We start from the raw sequence: 20,617 nt of genomic DNA, 5'->3' as shown, positions 1-20,617 counted from the left end.
TGCTCCTTACTGAACCCCATTTCAATTACAGATTAACTAAAACCAAATCATTTTTTTAATATTAATATGAGTGACACAATTTTTAGAAAAAAATCTTATTTGGTCCAATATGGGAAGAGTGAGCTGCAAATTCCTGCATATGTAGTGTGTAACTGATGCTCCTCATGCTTTGTGTATCAACAGTTGTATCATCCTATGTAAGAGGAAGCTTGGCTTAATACCTGATGAGCTAGAGAACGTATGCACAATCTTAGGTATTGGTACCAGGCAGAGTTATAGACAAATTCTAATGACAGAGACATTGCTAGGTACGTATCTCTCTAACCTGGGGCATTTTCTGTAGAGCAGAGGCTAAAAGAACATGGAAAGGAGCCAGAGAAGCAATATTCTGCTTCGGAACTGACACATGCATAAAGCAGCAAGAAAAACAAACACCTCTGTGTCCAGTCTGCTGGATGCAAGCCATGATCAATTGCCGCATTCTCTGCAGGTAATCCAAATGCATCCCATCCCATTGGATTTATCACCTGTAACAGAAATAAGAAATGTCACCCTTTGTCACTTTCCAGAGTGGATTTAGCAACACCTCCAGGGCTCAAAATAATGAAGCATTTTTCAAAATTCAGCATCTTTGCTGTTTTCATTGAATCATCCAGACTGTGCCTGTCACAAACAATTTAGCTTTAAGTGCAATGTACAGGATACTTTAAAAAAATATGATCTAGTAAGAATCAAGCCTGCCCTTCATGTACTCTGCATGCATACCACCTCTCAAAAAAAAAGGTAGTACTGTATACAAATTTAACTAATAATAATAGGTTGTAGTTGGACTTAAATTAGATCTGATTAAGCTGGAAAGAGCAGAGGTAGAGCACATCACAACTATGATTTAAAATAGGTACAAAGCATAACTTAAAATAGATATGTGTTTTATATGAAATTAAAAGATATATTTATCAAAGTAATATATCCAACAGTGCAAAATGCCTTTATTAACACTTCTATTATGATGTGACATTGGTGCTGTTGCAGACTTTACTGTTGAAGACTTTGCTGTTACAACAATGAATGCTTTAAGAGCGCAACAGCACATTAGATAACTAGAATTAAACTTTTAGAGCAATTACCAGCAGGAATTAATTACTATTTATCAAGGGTAGGCAATCACATCTCCAGGTCTTTGAAAAGTTCACTAGGCTGTGAGGCCCAAGCCTACACTGATTATGCTAAAAAAACCCACCAAATTTAAATTTAAATTTAATGGAACGTTTATCCAGTACTTTGCCTGTATTTGCAAGGGGAGAAAAACCTGAACAGACTTTAGCTATTGTATTTAACCCCCACCTTAGCAAATTTGCAGTGTGATCTTGCTATATTAAGCACTGTATAAAGTATTAGTTATTGTTCTAGTAGGCCTTCTTTCTGCTAATGCGTCAATCTCACACTTCCAGGGAAACAACGCAAGAGACAGAGGAAGAGTATTTAATGAGCGACATTTCAAAGTGCAATGTAAGCCTCACAAATAAGGTTTTCTCCACTGCACATCAAGTAGGTGCCAACAGTAGTTTGCATGCCAGATTTGGTTATTCTTAGCCAATGCCTGTATACTGAGCGGTACCTTGCTTTCATTTAGCATCTTAATAAATATTCATGTTAATAGATGGAGTGAAGCCCTAGTCCAACACCCTGTAAAGTTCCAGGACAAAGACATAAAATACACCCCTCCCTCTTCTGAATTCTCTGCACATGCCAGAAAGACCTGGGAAAGGGATAATGGAAATACAAGGTACAAAAATGGCTGCCTAGAACACTAAGCCCAAATCTGTGGCCACTTATGTATATTATATAAATATACATCCTGTGGACCTTTGTGTAAGGAGGACTACTGCCCATTCCTTAGTCTCTGCAGCAGATGTATTTAGCTGTTACTGTAGAGTTAACTGTATTGAAACAAAATACATTAGGGAAAAAACCATTTCAAGCCTACTCTCAATTATCCATAGATTAATCTCAGAAGCAGATGTATTTATCTGTTACCATGGAGACTAATGTAGCCTTCAAGATGCATTTGGGGGGTTGGGGGTGGAGAGACATCATTTCAAGTGCATTGTCTTTTAGCTCCTGACTGTGAATAGATTTAAAAGGCGTTATAAAAATGCACTTTGCTGAACTTGTGACAGGCCAGCATTCAAAGAGATGGGAGTGCAAATAAGACCAGGGATGTTGCTGGAATCAAGGGTGCCAATGCTTCAATTTCAAGTAATAAAATATTGTGGGCAAAGTTACAGAGACAGTTCTTTTCCTAATTTGTAAGCAGCAAAGGGGAAGAGGAATACAAATGTAGAAGGCAGCATATGGAATGCTCCCACCAGTTCCTCAGTTTCTGAATCAATGTTCCTCGCTACTGGAACTGGTATCACCATCCAGTAACATAGATCTGCAAGTAAGAAATTCTACTGAATTTGTATTAGGGCTACAACCTTTAGCTGATCGGCTAAATTAATGCCAGCGTGAATCAGGGATAACCAAAGTGGTGGTTCCCAGATATTGTTGGATTCAAACTCATATCAGCCCTAGGCAGCATGGTCAATGGTCAGAGATGGTGTAGCCCTATCCAGAGGGCTATTCCTGTTGTAGACAAAGGGCACATTTGCAAATGCTAAGCCATGGGTAGGCTAACTAAGGCCCAGGGGCCAGATCTGGCCCAAACACCTTCTAAACCCGGCCCGCGGACGGTCCGGGAATCAGTGTGTTTTTACAGGAGTAGAATGTGTCCTTTTATTTAAAATGCATCTCTGGGTTATTTGTGGGGCCTGCCTAGTGTTTTTACAGGAGTAGAATGTGTGCTTTTATTTAAAATGCATCTCTGGGTTATTTGTGCCTGGTGTTTTTACATGAGTAGAATGTGTGCTTTTATTTAAAATGCACCTCTGGGTTATTTATGGGGCATAGGAATTCATTTGTCCCCCCCCCCAAAATAGTCTGGCCCCCCACAAGGTCTGAGGGACAGTGGACTGCTGAAAAAGTTTGCTGACCCCTGTGCTAAGCTATGGCTCCTGTCTTGCATAAACTACAATGTCCTGTGTGTTACTGCACCCAGCTCCTTTGCTCCTGGCTTAGCTCCTCTTTTTGCAAGAAGCAATAGTCCAAACGTCAGGTTCCAGTTTGATGCTCCCAAAGAAGTCAAGATGTCTTCCCCCTACCTCTCACTCTCAGGGGGGATTCCAGCAAACCAAGTTTTCCCTCAGCCAGGCTCTCACCCTGGTTGAGAGTCACAGGGCTGTCTCATGCAGCACCTAGCCTACAGTTCTATAGCCAGCCTGACTGACAACACAAAGCACCTTTGCCCCTCCATCTCCCCAAAGTGGCTGACCTCGCTGCCTGCAGCAGGGCTGCTGTTAAAGTAAGGCAGGCCCTGGACCACACCCCAACCCCAGCTGCATTCACTCGGCTAGTAATTACACACTAACCCCCCACTACAAATGACAACAACACTGTTACCTGCAGCCAGATGACGCACAGGTCAAGCAACTATTGCAGTGGAAACACACGCTCTTGCCGGCTGGGACAGCAGACCACACAGGGACCGGATGGTGCAAAGCCACCCTCTCCTGGTTTGTCTGCTCTCCCTCTTGTGCCGCTTAGTTGTAAAATACGGCAAGTTTGCAAATTGTACAGGTTTTTAATCAGGCATTACCTAAGATGAAGAAGTATTTGTTATATGCCCAGGTTGATGTATATTAGAAGAAAGTGCCAGAGTGGAGTAATAATAATAATAATAATTTTTTATTTATACCCCGCCCTCCCCAGCCAAGGCCGGGCTCAGAGCGGCTTACAAGCAATAATAAAAACAAGATGAATGATTACAACTTAAAAACAAAAGTAAAATACAACATTAAAATAATGGAACATTAAAATATTAAAATGTAGCCTCATCGCAGGAGGAGAAGGAAAAGAAAAAAGAAAGAGAGGGAGGGAGGGAATCAAATTGGCTCCAAGCCAAAGGCCAGGCGGAACAACTCTGTCTTACAGGCCCTGCGGAAAGAAATCAGATCCTGCAGGGCCCTGGTCTCATGAGGCAGAGCGTTCCACCAGGCCGGAGCCAGAGTTGAAAAGTTGAGTAGAGAGGCAGAGAACACCACAATCAATCTGAAGCGAGGAATATGCTGAGTAATTACTTATAACACAGCCCCTAATTCCGTTATAATCTGGTTAAGGTCCTCCCAATTTGTGCTTTGTGATTAGCTGTCATGAAATAAAGGTTTGAGGCTCGGCCTGTTTCTAAGTGTGTTTTGACTGTCCTCAAAAACAACAGACCACGCATTTCCAAGCACCTGAAATATTATCTAAACAAATGTCAAAAGTTAACAGATACCTGAAATCCTCTCATTTTCTGAAACCGTGCTATTGTGTCGCTTATGGTATAGACTCGAACATGGCCCATATGCAGCTTCCCAGAAGGATATGGAAACATTGACAGGACATAAAACTTTGGCCTTGATTTCTAGACAAAATGATAAGCAAAAACAAAGTCTGCAAGATAGAACTTGGGGGAAAAAGTTTAATTTTAAACCACATTTAATTTTTTTTACAAATCACGCTTTTGTCTTTAACCCCCATTTTTTAAAAAAATCTTTAAAGCAGGACTGCACTTTAACCAGCAAATCAGAAAATAGCAACAAAAAGGATGCGGCCTTTCTTATGAGCAGTAATCTTTATTAAATTACAAGTTCTCATAATTTAATTCAATATTCTAAAAATACACCTCCATTGAGAAGGAGGTAATATGCTATTATATTTAATGCAATGGGCTAAATCCTAAGTCCATTTAGCTGTGCTGCAGTATACGGGCATTAACTTTCCAAAGAGCACCTAATACAGAGGGACAAAAGGAATTCAAGAGCGCATGTTCAATTTTTCCATAATCCTTACATCTATTTCTGAAGTTTGGTCGAACTGTTCCTTTATTCTGGAACGCCACCAGCTTTCAACTTCCTTCCTAGTCTCCACTTTATAGCTTGTTTCCCACTTCCCGGTTTCGCTGAATATGGACCGAATGAATCTTGGAATTAGCCTTTTCTCCCACTTAACTGGGTTGAATGATCCATGTAATTGTCTTCTCCAGTGTTTGGGACACATGAGACATCTATGGTAAATGAACCACATTTTGCAGCTTATGTTGAAAGCCCTGGAAAAAAATGGAATGGTCTTAACTTAATTGTGGTAACCAGCAGCCTTGTTCTCTATTTTAACAAAACAGTGTTAACCTTTCTTAAGGCTTCTAGGAGTGAAAACAATCACATTTAAAGACAACAGTAGGCTCAATAGACTGATGAGGCTGCATTCCTCTGTGCTTTTAAGAGGCACATGAAAAGTTCTCTAAGATTGCAGAGGCAGGAAAATGAATTTTGAGTCTTATTGTTCAGAACCATGATATTGTTTGCTGCTGTATGACAGCATATAGGCAGTGTTATTTCTATTTTATTATGAGAAACCTCTCTGGAAAGAAAACTGATGTGTCTTTATTCTTTAAAATAAAGCAATACAGGTGAAAGCCTGGATAAGAGGAGCCTGCATAACAGGAGACTAAGAGGAGCTATGATAGCCATCTTCAATTTCTAAAGGAATGTCACATGGAAGATGGAGCAAGCTTGTTTTCGCCTGCTCCGGAGGATAGGACCCCAACCAATGGATTCAAGTTACAAGAAAGCAGATTGTGACTAAACATCAGGAAGAACTTTTGAACAGCAAAGAGCTGTTTGACAATGGAACAGACTCCCTCGGGAGGTTGTGAGCTCTCCTCCCTTAGAGGCTTTTAAGCATAGGTTGGGTGGCCATCAGTCATTGAACTCAAACTTGCTGTCCACAGTGCTCCTGGCTGGAAGTTGTTTGGAAAAGTCCCAGCAAAAGAAAACCTACAGAAATATTCGAAAATAATTCAGCAGAAGTCAGCTTCCACAGCAACGAAGTGCAAAGAAAGAGCCTTGCCACCCCAACCCTCAATCAAGACCAGCTGAGCCATCAGCCTCTCTCAGGCCATGACTTTAAGAACAGCAGATGCAGCTGGGAAGGGAGGAGTTCCGGGATTTAAAAATAATAAAAATTTTATAAGCTGTGTGTCTTTGTTTCTCAATTTGATCCGTTTACATGGTTTTGAATGTATTGCGGTATTTTAGGCATCGTGACTTGCAGTTATTGTTTAGTAATTATTTACTGTAATTGTTAAGAGTGAATTTCTGTTTCATTATTTGCTGACGTTTTGAGAATTTTATTGTGTACTATTATTTTCTAATAGATTATTGAATATTTATTTTATATGTTCCATTTAAAACTTATGTTTTATTATGATTTTCTGTATTGGATCAGATAATTATATTAAGGTGTGTGTTCTTTGTTGTTTATTTTGTTGCTGTAAACCACCTTGTGTATAGTAATATAGAAAGATGGCATACAATTTAAAAGCGAAATGAAGTAATTCAGGTTCCTGAACTGCAGGGGATTGGACTAGATCCCTTCCAATTCTATGATTCTGGGATTTAAATGCCTTTTGGCCTGTTTATGATTTCTCCCTCTCTGCCTATGTGTATTTCTAGCTACCAACTTTGGGTTACAATTTAGCTAGCTATCTAGTGAAGACCATGAAAACCAAGGACACACCACTGTGTGTCGTTATCTTCACTGTGCTACTGGCCTCTCTTGAATTAAAGTCATTATTACTCCAGAATGCGGCAGCTAGACTGGTGATTGGAATCGGCTGCCGGGACCATATAACACCGGTCCTGAAAGACCTACATTGGCTCCCAGTACATTTCCGAGCACAATTCAAAGTGCTGGTGCTGACCTTTCAAGCCCTAAACGGCCTCGGCCCGGTATACCTGAAGGAGCATCTTCACCCCCATTGTACAGCTTGGACACTGAGGTCCAGCTCCGAGGGTCTTCTGGCAGTTCCCTCACTACGAGAATTGAAGCTACAGGGAACCAGACAGAGGGCCTTCTTGGCGGTGGCGCCCGCCCTGTGGAACGCACTCCCATCAGATGTCAAACAGATAAAACAACTATTCAACTTTTAGAAGACACCTGAATGCAGCCCTGTTTAGGGAAGTTTTTAACATTTGACGTTTTATTACGTTTTTATATGTGCTGGAAGCCGCCCAGAGAGGCTGGGGAAACGCAGCCAAAGTGGGCGGGGTATAAATAACAAAATAACAAAATTCTTATTCTTATTATTCACTGGCTCCAGGGATAGCTGATGAACCCCAACACTTAAATGCAGGTTCTATGAGCTAAGCCTAGGCTCAAATGAAAGACCTGCTATTTGGGGGCAAGGCAGAAAACTCATATCAGTTTAGGAAAGTTTTTAATGCTTGATGTTTTAGCATGTTTTTAATATTCTGTTGGGAGCCGCCCAGAGTGACTGGGGAAACCCAGCCAGGTGGGCGGGGTATAAATAATAAATTATTATATTGCAGAGGATCTGCCCCACACGTGAAGAGCAAAGGATCCCGATACGAAAGTGGCTGAGAAGAAAGGATTAAGATCAGAATTGCTATATTTGGATCATATATGAAATTATGTGCAGGACTTAAGAATGATTATCTCCGGAGGACCAGAATACAGGAAGTCACACAGTGTACTTAATTTGGAATGTATAACTGGCTTTATAAATTGTATTATGATTTGATATTGTAATAATGTGGCCCATATTGGAGTGTTATTAATGAAAAATTAATTAAAATCCAATTTTTAAAAAAGAAGAGAAAAGGATCCCATGCACAGCAGGTTTCCACCTTTGAGGAATCTGCTTCTTTTTGTTATAAACACCCCCGACCCTCCCTCAAGCTCCAAACAGCAGCTTAGCAAGTGGGGGCGGGAATACACATATCTAAAGAAAAAAGGGCCCCTCTTGGGCGCATATCCCAAACAAGGAATTTTGTATTCAGTACAACGGGGCACACGATCCTGTCACACCCCGCTTCCCTCCCCCTCCTTACCGCAGCCCAGTTTCAGACGAAGGTCGGGGGGGGGGAGGAGTTACTGCAACTTTAAAAGCGCCCAAAAATAATAATATAAAAATAAGAATAAATTCCTTGGTGGTGTCTATTGCAAGCCGCCTAGAGACGTGCCTGTGAAACAACACACACACACCCCCGAATCTCCGGTGCTTGTTTACCCAGGAGAAAAGAGACAAGAAGGCTCGGGGCCCGAGTTCAAGCCAAGGGGCGGCTCTCGTGTGTTTGTGTGTCCCTCACGCCTCGGACTGGCTGGGCGCCGCCATCTTTGATCCTCCCCGCTCACGGGCAACCCGAGGCCCTCGCGAGTGCGCAGGCGCGCGGGCAACCCGGAGGCGAGGGGGCGTGGTCAAGCAGGGGAGCCAGCTGACGGGCGGGGCGGGGCAGCGCGCGCTGCTTGAAAAAGGAGGTTCCGGCCGCTGCGGAGCGTTTCGCAGGAAAGAGGCGGCGCCGCGCGCCCAGGTGAGTTGACGGGTGGGGCGGAAGCATACATGCTGTTCATCCTTGGTGTGTTGTGAGGCTCGCATTTGCCCTGATCAGAGATAGTGAGAATTATAGTTCGGCGGCGCCTCATACCAGCCATGGGCGGTAGCTGAGAGGGGGCAGTTGCCCTCTCTTCCAATCAATACAAATCAATACAAATATAAGATTCTGCCCCGCCCCCCCTCACAACAAAATCCTGGTTGTGCCCATGGTACCAGCTTTTCTCAAGTTTGGGTCCCCAGATGTTAGACTACAATTCCCATCATCCCCGACTGCTAGCATGGGTGGTTCCCAACATATTTTTTTTTGCCATGTCCCACCTAAAGATAAAGGTAAAGGGACCACTGACCGTTAGGTCCAGTCGTGGCCGACTCTGGGGTTGCGGCGCTCATCTCGCTTTATTGGCCGAGGGAGCCGGCGTACAGCTTCTGGGTCATGTGGCCAGCATGACTAAGCCGCTTCTTGCGAAACCAGTGCACGGAAAAGCCGTTTACCTTCCTGCCGGAGTGGTACCTATTTATCTACTTGCACTTTGACGTGCTTTCAAACTGCTAGGTTGGCAGGAGCAGGGACCAAGCAATGGGAGCTCACCCCGTCGTGGGGATTCGAACCGCCGACCTTCTGATCGGCAAGTCCTAGGCCCTGTGGTTTAACCCACAGTGCCACCCGCATTGTTAGACTACAATTCCCATCATCCCCGACTGCTAGCATGGGTGGTTCCCAACACTATTTTTGGCCATGTCCCACCTAAGTGTTGATCTTTATTGATCTGTTGCAACAGGGTGCTCCCCTCACCCGCAGGAGAGGAGGAGGACCCATAAAAATGGTGTGCAAGGCTTTATAAAGACTTTTGAAATTGCCACCCTGTAGATCAAGACCACCCCCAGAAACATCATACATACATCACAGAAGGGGTGTAACCTAAGACCACCCCTCAGATTCATCATACCTACATCACAAAAAAGTGGTCTAAAACAGAAAATTTGAATGTTGTTTTTCTCCTGTCCTTGTTTATCTCCTGTCTGGCAGGTTACTTGATTGGATTGCCTGGGGAGCCTGGCCAGTCTTTTGTAGTAATAAATACTTAGTTCCTGGGCCAGGTCACAGGCTCACACCCTATTCAAACACAGACATACCCTTAAGACAGGATTTGTGAAGGAAAGGACAATGGGGAGGCCTTTCCACTTTGAGCATGCAGAGAAAACATTTGCTCAGTTTGGGAATCAAAATGGTTCCAGGTTGGCCTTCCTGTGCTGATCTATGTATGTGCTTGGTTGGTACACTTATGAACATTACCATATATCTAAGACCTCAAAATTCCTATCACAAAAGCATCTCTAAAATCCTAATACTCCCCTCCTTTGTGACATATAATTCTTATTATTCAAAAAGTGAACTCCTGTTCACGTGGAGGAAGCCTAAAAGGCCATTCACTGTTAATAACTCATTCTCAAATTGCCCCCCTTAAAAATCAAATTTCCCCCCTGTGGGGCGTGTGCCCAATGTTGGGAACCATGGGCCTAGCCATAGGGGAAGGGGGGACAGATCCAGTAAGTCAATAAAAATACTTAACTAACTGAGCAATCACATTGCAGATAGCTCGGCTCTGCCCCCACCCCCACCCCCACCCCAAAAAAGCAAAACTCCTGGCTATGCCCCTGACCGCTGGTTCTGCTAGCTAGGGATGTTGGGTAGTCCAACAACATCTGAGGACCTGAGCTTGAGAAAGGCTGCCTTATGCTGACCACCTTGGATGAGGAGAGATGGAGGCTGGCTATGCTATTTCCCCCTCTCTCTCTCTCTCTCTCTCTCTCTCTTCCTCTTGGCTTAGGATGTCTCGAAAGAGCCGCAGAGTTGTCAAATTGGCATCCAAGACTCCTCCAGAAATGAGGATCAAGGGGGACTCTTCGTGTGGTTCTCCTTCCTTGGATTACAACACCTTGAAAAGGACGGAATTGCAACAGTGGTGTAAGAAGTTTGGGCTTCGTGCTACAGGGAAGGTGAGGGGACGCCGCCGCAGTTCATACCGGACTTCCTGCCCTGTCCTCATCCCGCTATTGGAAGTTAAGTGGGAACAGAGGCTGCACATTTCCAAATTTCTGTTTGGTTATATCCTCATTGTGAACAGTGACGAAGGAAATCTTTTCTCAGTCCAGGAAGCCCTGTCTATTCACAAGCAGCAGCAGCCATTCTCTCAGCCTAAGGCAGAATACCTTTTGTGGTGATATCTAGCTGCTAATAAAGACATTTTGTGTTCCAACATGCTTTCCCAGCCGGATAAATGAGTTTTGGCCATATATTTCCATTACAGTGTTTTCTTAAATATTTCTGCTGCCTTTTAGTTGTTTTTATTGTGTCTTGTACAACACCTTCAGATTTCTGTGAGGAAGATGAGTAGTAAATTAATAATAACAGTGAGCAGCTACTGCAAAGGTTGCTTTCCTCTTACCTATTCCTTATTTCCTTTGGTATTCTGTCTGTTAAATTATGAACCTGTGGTCAGGGTCTGTCTTATATTTTAGCTTATGTGCAGCACTTAGGAAATCACCTGTGCTTTGTAGCTGTTAATAATATATTTTAAAATAGTCCTTAGCCCAAAGATCCCTGATAAATAGACTGGCGTTCTTTACCTGGCATTATTGAATAGGGTTGGAAGCTGAATGCCCTGCCACAGCCCAACACTGACATACAGTATGCTCTTTTCCCAGCTCAGTGTCCTCAGTAGGTGCAACTAGCTGCCATATTTATTTTCCACAATGCCCTCCAATTTGTGGCATTGTGGGGAGCTAACAGCTCCCAGTGCTTCCAGCCTCTCTTGCCAGGCAGAAGCCTTCCACTTTGCCCAGGAATGTCACAAACCAGGAATTGGCCCAGATCTAGGGTTAAATACATACTTATTTCTCTTTCTCCACCTGTCCCCCGACCCCACTCCGCTGCCCAGAATGCAGAACTTGTGGAAAGGCTGAAAGCCTTTCACAGAGATCCTGAGCCGAGAGCAGAAGAAACAAGTAAGACTGACGTGACTCTCCACGATCCTGAGGTAAGTAGTTCCAGGTCAAAGATGGTGGGGCCTCAGATATCCATACGCTGCATATATCAGCCACGGATGGAGTGGGGAAATGCAAGTCTGTTAAGAGATAAGATCCTGGTTTCTGGGTGGGATAAGAAAATTAGGGGTATGGAAGATAAGAAGAACCCTGCTGGATCAAGCTAAAGGCCCATTTTGCCCAGCACTCTGTTCTCAATGGCCAACCAGATGTCAATGGGAAACTCAAAAGCAAGATCTGAGTCCAACAGGACTCTCCCAAGCTGCAGTTCCAAGCAACTGGTGTCCAGAGGCAAACAGTGGAGGTAGAACATGGGGTGAGGAACCTTCTTGGCTCTTAGGGAAGATCTTTATCTGATTCCTCCCTACAGGCCAAATTTGACTGGTGGCTGAGACATCCCACCAGTCAAAGCACCTGACGTCATTGTGACTTTATTTGTTTATTCTATCTGGGAAAGTATTTATAAACCACCCCCTTGCAAAACATCAGGTCAAGGCAGTGTGCAGCAACCTAAACCTTTAGGAGCAATGCAGAGAAGGATTACATGATTGACAGGTGGGTTATCCTGCTCATCTGTCAAAGCGCCTTCTGTGGGGTTTCCAAGGTGCATTGTAAGGAACCGTAGGCTTATCTGCGGAGTTAAGCTCAGAACGAGTGCCATTGCAGCAGTGGCATAGCGTGGGGGGTGCAGGGGGGGGCGGCTGCACCGGGCGCAACATCTGGGGGTTAGGGTTAGGGGGCGCAAATCCACGGGTTAGGGGGCGCAAATTACTTGCCTTGCCCCGGGTGCTGACAACCCACGCTACGCCACTGCATTGCAGGCCTCGGCTTGGGAAGCACCAAGCCAAAGGCCAGCAAAGTTTTGGCTGCATCTGCGGAACTGAACCTGCCCATCAACTGCCGTACATCAGCTGACCGACAGATGGGTGTGGCTTGGGGAAAATGGCCTTGCAAGCCAAATTGAACCCCTGGCGGGCCAGGATTGGCCGGTAGGCCAAGGTTCCCTACCTACCTCTGAGGTGGAACAAAGCTGAAGGGAGTAGAAAGGGACTGATAAAAGTAGGGTTACCAGACATTCCTGGTTCTGGGGACAGTCCCCGGATTTGCAAATCTGTCCCTGGACAAATTCCATCCTCAAAATGTCCCCAGATTTGCAAATCTGTCCCCAGGAAACGTGGCAGCGGCAGCCTCAGCAGCCCGGAGCCAGCCTAGTAGCACAATTGGCTCTGGATGGCTTCAAGAGTTGCTTGCTGCCATGGTGCCCGCCATTTTTCCTCGCCAGAAGTCCCCATATGATGTCTTGTGCACAAGATATGGAGACTTCCCGGAGGCAAACTGGCAGGCGCCACGGCAGCAAGCAGCTCCTGACGCCAGCCAGAGCCAACTGCGCTACCAGGCTGGCTCCAGGCTGCTGACTGCTGCCACTGCTGAAGGGGAACCGGGGACATCCAGCAGTACAGATCTCCTGCCCCCTTTGTTTTGACTGATCGGGGTAGACTCGGGAGTTGCAGGCGGGCGGCCATTGCCCAGTATTTTAAAAACTCTGTGCATATATGTTTCACAGGGTGCAAAAGAAGGGCTTTGCACCTTTATACAATATGCATGTGTGCTTGGGCCCAGGATCTTTTGCCTCACCATCCCCACTACTGACTCCCTGTTGCTACTCAGCTTCAAAAAAAAAAGTGTCCCCGGATTCATTGAAAAAAAATCTGATACCATATGATAAAGTCAGTGGCGTAGCGTGGGGGGTGCAGGGGGGCCCGGCTGCACTGGGCACAACATCTGGGGGTTAGGGTTAGGGGGCACAACATCTGGGGGTTAGGGGGCGCAAATCCACGGTTTAGGGGGTGCAAATTACTTGCCTTGCCCCGGATGCTGACAACCCACGCTACGCCACTGGATAAAGTGTCCAAAATAGCACAATGAAAAAGGGGGAATTTCCTACTTTAGTCATGGGGGAGCAATGGGGTGAATGGTTGTAGGGGATAAGGGAAAGCATAAAGTTGGGAGTGAAGGGGTGAAGCTGAACTGTCACTAACTCTTAACACCCCCCCCCCCTTCCAGACCCCTCTGACAGTCCCTCCTCTGGACCTGGCCAAGGATGTAAAAACTGAGCCCTCTGCAGAGAAAGCAGGTGACTACTTGTTTTTTTTTAAGGAATGGGCTCTACTTAAGTCTTGAAAATAAAAGCAGACTTGTGGGAGGAATCTGAGGCTGTGCAGAACGGGGTTTGAAGAATATCGGTGAAGGCAGGCCTGCCAAGATGGGCAAGGTTAAGCCAGCCCTACTTTTCCTTTTTTTCAGATGTTATCCATGGTTGGTGCGTGGTTCACGGCATGGTGCTGTACCACCCTGTGTCCAGCTGGGCTCCTCTGTTGCTCCGCGGAGGTTCTGTGTACGTCCAGGATGGGGCGGACGTTGTCCCTTTTCACCTGACCCCGCTCACGAGCCCTGTCCCTGATGGCTTCTCCGACAACTACATCTGCGAGAGCTGTGTGCTCAGGTAATAATCATAATAAATTTTATTTATATCCTGCTTTTCCTGGCCGGAGCCGGGCTCAGGGCAGCTAACACTAATAAAAATACAATAAAAACATAATAGGGGAAAAGCCCCAATTTAAAATACAGGTTAAAATGCAATTTAAAACGCAGCCTCGTTTTAAAAGTTGCCCATAAGGTGAGGGAAACATTAGGGTCAGACTGAGTCCAAACCAAAGGCCAGGTGGAACAGCTCTGTCTTGCAGGCCCTGAGGAAAGATGTCAAGTCCCGCAGGGCCCTAGTCTCTTGTGACAGAGTGTTCCACCACGTCGGGGCCAGTACTGAAAAGGCCCTGGCCCTAGTTGAGACCAATCTAACCACCTTGCGACTTGGGACCTCCAAGGTGTTGTCATTTGTGGACCTTAAGGTCCTCTGCGGGGCGTACCAGGAGAGACTGTCCCGTAGGTACATGGGTCCTAGGCCGCAAAGGGCTTCAAAGGTCAAAACCAGCACCTTAAACCTGACCCTGTATTCCACCGGGAGCCAGTGCAGTTGGTACAGCACTAGATGAATGTGACCCTGCAGCAAGGACCCCATAAGGAGCGTGGTATCGCTGGCTCCCCTGCTTCCTGTGGATCCCCTTCCCCATTCCACCTTTAACCCGTTCCTCTTTCACCATCACAGGAACAGGGAGAAGCCAAAGAGATGTCCCACATGCCTGCAAATACAAATGAAACGAAACCGGGCTACTTTGTCCCAGGGCCAAAGGGGGAGTGTGTCTCAGTCATCATTCCTTGCAAGCGGAGATGTCTCTAAAGACAGAAGGAGGTGAATACAGAATCCACAGAGCTGTCTCTTCCAGACTATATGCATGTAGGGGAAATATGACGGAGCCTGACTCTTTCAGTAAAGCGATCAGGGGCCTCTGGTTTCGGTTTCTGGGGATGGATGGATAGATGGGACCGTGGGCGATGCATGAACTATGTGAAGTTTGAGAAAGGCTGGTACTTGCGAGATGTGCATTGTCCACGAGAAGCTTGGATTTTCACACACGTCCTGCAGATAAAATGAATAGTGATCAGAAGACACCTTAGTATACCTGAAGGAGCGTCTCCACCTCCATCGTTCAGCCCAGACACTGATGTCCAGCTCCGAGGGCCTTCTGGCGGTTCCCTCACTGCGAGAAGTGAGGTTACAAGGAACCATGCAGAGGGCCTTCTTGGTGGTGGCGCCTGCCCTGTGGAACACCCTCCCATCAGATACCAAGGAAATAAACAACTGTCTGACTTTTAGAAGACATCTGAAGGCAGCCCTGTTTAGGGAAGTTTTTTATGTTTGATTTCTTTTGCATTTTTAATATCCTGTTGGAAGCCACCCAGAGTGGCTGGGGAGGCCCAGCCAGATGGGCGGAGTTTAAATAATGAATTATAATTATTATTAAATTATTATTCCTTTCACAAGACATTTGAGACCTTGTGTGCAGAATGGCAAGTCGGTCTCTTCTCCACTCCCCCTTTTTTTTTGCTTGGAAATGGTTGCTGTTAAGTAGAGAGGAGTTAGCTTAGGATAGATTGGTGAGGTTACATCCTGCCACTTAACCTAGTGCTTAACATCTCTCTTTCACCCTCCCCTGGCTCTGCAGGACCTTTGAGATAAAAAGGCTGTACCAGCCCCAAGAGGACCAGGCTTATGCCCAGCGGGTGAGTCCGCAGCAGCAATGCTGGCATCCATCTGACAAATGCAGTTGTGCAGCAGCAGGATGAGAGGCCAAGGTGCGGGAAAGGTGGTAAAAAGCTGAGGGTGCTTTGGAAAAGGCCCACCACACAGGCTTTGGGGGAAGAGGAAGACAGTGTCCGTGGCCTTGAGTTCCTGGGAGGAAAATCAAGATACAAATACAGTGGTGTCCCGCAAGACGAATGCCTCGCAAGACGGAAAACCCGCTAGACGAAAGGGTTTTCCGTTTTGGAGGTGCTTCGCAGGACAAATTTCTCTATGGGCTTGCTTCGCAAGACGAAAATGTCTTGCGATTCCTGGGTTGTTTTTTTCCGCTTCCCACCCCCTTTTTCTAAGGCACTAAGCTGCTAATAGCCTTTTAGCAGCTAATCCGCTAATCCCTTAAGCCTTTAATAGCCGCTAAACCGCTAATAGCGCTAATCCGCTAATGGGCTTGCTTCGCAAACGAAAAAACCGCTAGACGAAGAGACTCACGGAACGGATTCTTTTCGTCTTGCGAGGCACCACTGTACCGTATATAGAGTGAATGCAGGCTGCGCAGCTAAGCCCAAAGCCGGAACAGGGAGAAGGAGCGCTGTTCTAGCTTGGGGTTAGCTGCGCAAAGCCTCCGCAGGGCAACGGGGTGAAGGCACCCTGCTGCCCTGCGGAGGCTTCAAAGGCTGTCCCCAAAGCCAGAGCAGCGAGGCGGAGCGCTGCGCAGCGCTCTGTCTCACTGTTCTAGCTTGGGGATGGCTGCGCAAAGTGGTACGCATCATCATCAACAAAGATGTGCCTGGGTACACCACTCTCAGCAAAAGATTTATACACACAAAATAATTTGCCAGCCTTGATCAACAACAACAGAAGAACTCTGTGTTAAAATGCAATCGACAGAAATTGTAACTTGCAACCATAAGGCGTTTAATTATTTTATGGTTCCATCTTGCGATCATTTCGTATTTTTGTTTCATGGTTACTGTATATTAATAACAAACAGCCCAGTGTTGACAGTAGTGGCTGGATGGGGACATGGGAAATTGTGGGGTGGCGGGGCTGCAATTTCACCGTTGTTGTTTTTTCTTGGTAGGAAGAAAACCTTCTTTATTTCAAGGGAATTGCTTCTGAGTCAAAGCTACTAAAGCCAGCCAATTGGGCTTTGTTCTGTAAACACTGTGCATATGGGGAGTGAGTGAAATAATGTGGAAACAAGGAAGGTGCTTTAACATACACACCCCAAAATCCTCTTCCATCCAGCATCATCTTCTCTGGGAGACACCCCCCCACACACACTACCATGTCCCATGGTAGGAGGAGGGGTCAACCTTGTTTTTTTCTGATTGCTTAGCAACAGAGATTAAGCAGTTAAGCTTCATTAGCAGTGGTGTTGCCTGACAAGTGGAGAAGCACTGGAGTAGTCTTGACGTTTCGTGTTTTAGAGAAAGGTCTGATCCACTTACTTGCCCCCCCCCCCCAAAAAAAAATTGAATGTTCGCGGCCCTGCTTGTGATTCCCAGCAATGGGTATTCAAGGTGTTGTGGCACTTAGTTCCCGCTTGTGGGCTTTCCTTGGCATCTGATTGGCCACTGGGAGAAACAGAATCCTGGGCTGGATGGACCTTTGGTCTGATGCAGCAGAAGTTTTATGGGTGTCCCCTGTTTCCCTTGTCCTGGAGCCTTTATCCCCTGTTTCCCTTGTCCTGGAGCTGAAAGCTATATGGATAATCTGTTTGTATAAGATTATCAGCCTCAGCCCAGTATTCCTGAAAGAGCCGTCTCCACCCCCATCGTTCTGCCCAGACACTGAGGTCCAGCTCCGAGGGCCTTCTGGCGGTTCCCTCCCTGCAAGAAGTGAGGTTACAGGGAACCAGTCAGAGGGCCTTCTCGGTGGTGGCGCCCACCCTGTGGAACGCCCTCCCATTAGATGTCAAGGAAATAAGCAACCATCTGACTTTTAGAAGACATCTGAAGGCAGCCCTGTTTAGGGAAGCTTTTAATGTTTGATGTTTTATCGTGTTTTTAATATTCTGTTGGAAGCTGCCCAGAGTGGCTGAGGAAACCCAGCCAGATGGGCAGGGTATAAATAATAAATTATTATTATTATTATTATTATTATTATTATTATTATTATTATTATTATCAGTGCTTTTTCTGGGGGGACGCAGGGGGATGCATACCCCTAAACATTTCAAGGGAAATCTTTGTACTTTTTTTCATTTACTGTACAGTCATACCTCATGTTACGTTTGCTTCATGTTACATTTTTTCAGGTTGCGTCTCGCAGCGACCCAGAAGTACCCGAAAGGGTTACTTCTGGGTTTCGCCACTCGCACCTGCAAAGTGCCAAATCGCGTTGCGCAGATATGCCGCTTCAGGCTGTGGGCTTTTCACGTTGCGAACGGGCCTCCGGAAGGGATCCCGTTCACAACCAGAGGTACCACTGTATTTATTTCCCCGATTTGAACTAAAAAGTGGTGATTTTCCTTGAGTCAGAACGAGAGTGTTATTTGTTCCATTTGTGAATGGCAACCTTTTGCCCATTTCCCTTTTCTTTTCATTTAGGTGGATGGGATCCTTTCCCAGATGGCCAGTGGAGAGCTTGGCATGGACCGAGTGCTGCGTCCGCTCCATCCTTTGGTTGTTCATTCCCCGGCTCCTTTTGAGAGATGAGGAGTACCTAGAAAGTTGGAACTGGCAGCAACGGACTAGGGAGATCCACGGAGCTCTATGATAATAACCAGATAAATGTTTTTATCTAGTCCACAGTGTGTGCTGTTAACCTTATTTCATGTGTTGTAATAAACGTAATAGAAGAAGAAGAAGAGCTTGGATTTGATATCCCGCCTTTCACTTCCTTTAAGGAGTCTCAAAGCGGCTAACATTCTCCTTTCCCTTCCTCCCCCACAACAAACACTCTGTGAGGTAAGTGAGGCTGAGAGTCTTCAGAGAAGTGTGACTAGCCCAAGGTCACCCAGCAGATGCATGTGGAGGAGCAGAGTCGCGAACCCGGTTCCCCAGATTACGAGACTACCACTCTTAACCACTACACCACAGTGGCTCTCTTAATAGAAAATAAATACTGGATCATTCCTGCCACCATATTCTGAACGGAAAAGACTGTTTAGCCTGTTGATTTCCCTCCCCATTTGCTGGCTGACAGTTCTGCGTCAAGCCTAGCATCCTTTTTTGAAGGAAGTACAGTGGTACCTTGGTTTTCGAAGGTCTCCGTTGACAAACGTTTTGGTTTTTGAATGCCATAAACCCGGAAGTAAATGCTTCTGTTTCTGAACGCGCCTCAGAAGTCTTAACGGATTCCACTGAGTGTATGTTATTTTTCTCAATTTTCTCTATTAAATTGACAGACTGCCCTTTGCGCCTCGGTTTTCGAACATTTCGGAACTCAAACAGTCTTCCGGAACAGATTATGTTCGAAACCCGAGGTACCACTGTATTCCCAAAGGCTAGATAACAGTTGCTCTCTAAGACTTCCAGAACACCTTATTTTGCTTCACCTGTTCTTTGTACCGGGTGATCTTGGCAACTTTCTGCCAGTCCCATAGCAGCAGCTGGATCCTTTGCAGACATGCAGGCGCTGTCTACTGCAGGTTTCAAAAGCAAACTTCTTTATTTTTTTACAGATGTGAAAGCCTGCAACTTCCTGTTTCTTACCAAACATCTTAGCAATAGGATTCTGCTTATATCTATCAGTTCAATGCGGCCTTCGCTGTTTATGACTTAGGAAGCTGCCTTATTGACCACCAGACTATTGATGGTCCATCATCCATGGACCACATCAATCCAGAGTATGAGGGAGAGAGGGCTTTTGTATCACATGCTACCTGTTGTAGGTGTTTTAGACTGAAGACAATGGATACTAAATATTTAAGATGCCTGAAAGTTTTGAGTAGTATCTCTATTGCTCCCAGGGTAAGCTCTTCATGGCTATCCAAAGCCAAGTGAATTATACATACTTTTAAAAAGCACTGGTTTTATTTAATTTCCATACTAATAAAAAACTTTTCTCACTTATTAATATGAGGCCAGGACTATGTGCTTTCTTGCCTTTTAGCCCTGCAAAAGTTGCATCACAAGTTAACTTCGAAAGGAATGGATGTCAGCTGGTACAGGGAGATGACAACGGATCTTCTTAGTTCCCAAAAAATAGTTTGGGTTTTCCTGCCCCCCCGCCCCCACTTTATATGAAGTTTACTTTTTTTCAAAATTGTGAGAATGGTCTAACAATAGGAGCTAAGATTTTTGCACCGAAAGCTTATCAGCCTCATAGCAGATGACTCCAGGCTACCTCTTTCCTATTCTTCACAACTGCTTCATCCAAAAGGCCTACTGAACAGGTAAGCTAACAATAGAATATGCCTTGTACTTGCACGTCTTCTGTAGCTTCTGATAAAAGCTTGTGGATGGAATGCCAAGATTCTGGCTTAGGAAGTGGCATAGATCTGGAAACAAATGTGGAAGTTCTTTTTTTTTTTAATAATTTTTATTAACTGACCAATCAAATCAAATCACATCACATAAATTCCGAATTACAAAGCCGAGTTTTAAATTTTTGTTGAGGGGACCCATATTTCAAGATCCGAAGGGGGATTCCGATCATCTTCTTGCTACTGCGTTAATGTCCAAGTCAGTCCAAATAAAGTTCATAATTCTATCCAGTCTTATCTTGCTGTTTCCACATCTCATCTTGTTCGTATATTTTTTCTTTTTTTCTTTATGATCTCTTCTGATAATCTCCTTAAGCAGATAAACACCAATTATATCCTGTGTGAATTTTTCCGTTCATCCAATCCTCATATCGAGATGGTTTCCATATATCATCACTTTCAAAAATAACATCGCTCTTTCCATCATTAATCTTAGGATCTGTCGTTC

The 20,617-nt window shown here is 45.2% G+C and overlaps 2 protein-coding genes across 2 annotated transcripts in view; one reads left to right on the top strand and one right to left on the bottom strand.

Moving 5' to 3' along the window:
* The window catches only part of LARS2 (leucyl-tRNA synthetase 2, mitochondrial), a 60,227-nt gene extending 51,902 nt beyond the window's left edge, over window positions 1–8,325 (bottom strand). Inside the window, exons 1-4 of the mRNA XM_083404739.1 lie at window positions 8,171–8,325; window positions 4,933–5,188; window positions 4,376–4,504; window positions 436–527 (exon numbers count right to left, since the gene is read on the bottom strand). Of these exons, the coding sequence (XP_083260865.1) occupies window positions 436–527; window positions 4,376–4,504; window positions 4,933–5,166 (455 nt within the window). The 5' untranslated portion in view covers window positions 5,167–5,188; window positions 8,171–8,325. The remainder of the gene's footprint in view (window positions 1–435; window positions 528–4,375; window positions 4,505–4,932; window positions 5,189–8,170) is intronic.
* A 60-nt stretch (window positions 8,326–8,385) lies between these two features.
* Window positions 8,386–18,549, top strand: LOC310660429 (uncharacterized protein). Its single transcript, XM_083405176.1, has 8 exons — window positions 8,386–8,471; window positions 10,324–10,492; window positions 11,434–11,532; window positions 13,604–13,673; window positions 13,844–14,042; window positions 14,703–14,846; window positions 15,661–15,718; window positions 18,290–18,549. Exons 2-8 carry the CDS (start codon window positions 10,325–10,327, stop codon window positions 18,395–18,397), a joined length of 846 nt encoding a protein of 281 aa, XP_083261302.1. The 5' UTR covers window positions 8,386–8,471; window position 10,324; the 3' UTR covers window positions 18,398–18,549.
* The last annotated feature ends 2,068 nt before the right edge of the window (window positions 18,550–20,617 follow it).

This window comes from Podarcis tiliguerta, assembly GCF_965153285.1.
Source record: "Podarcis tiliguerta genome assembly, chromosome: 12".
In the NCBI taxonomy this organism is placed as follows: domain Eukaryota; kingdom Metazoa; phylum Chordata; class Lepidosauria; order Squamata; family Lacertidae; genus Podarcis; species Podarcis tiliguerta.
This window is presented reverse-complemented; position numbering and strand designations above follow the sequence as displayed.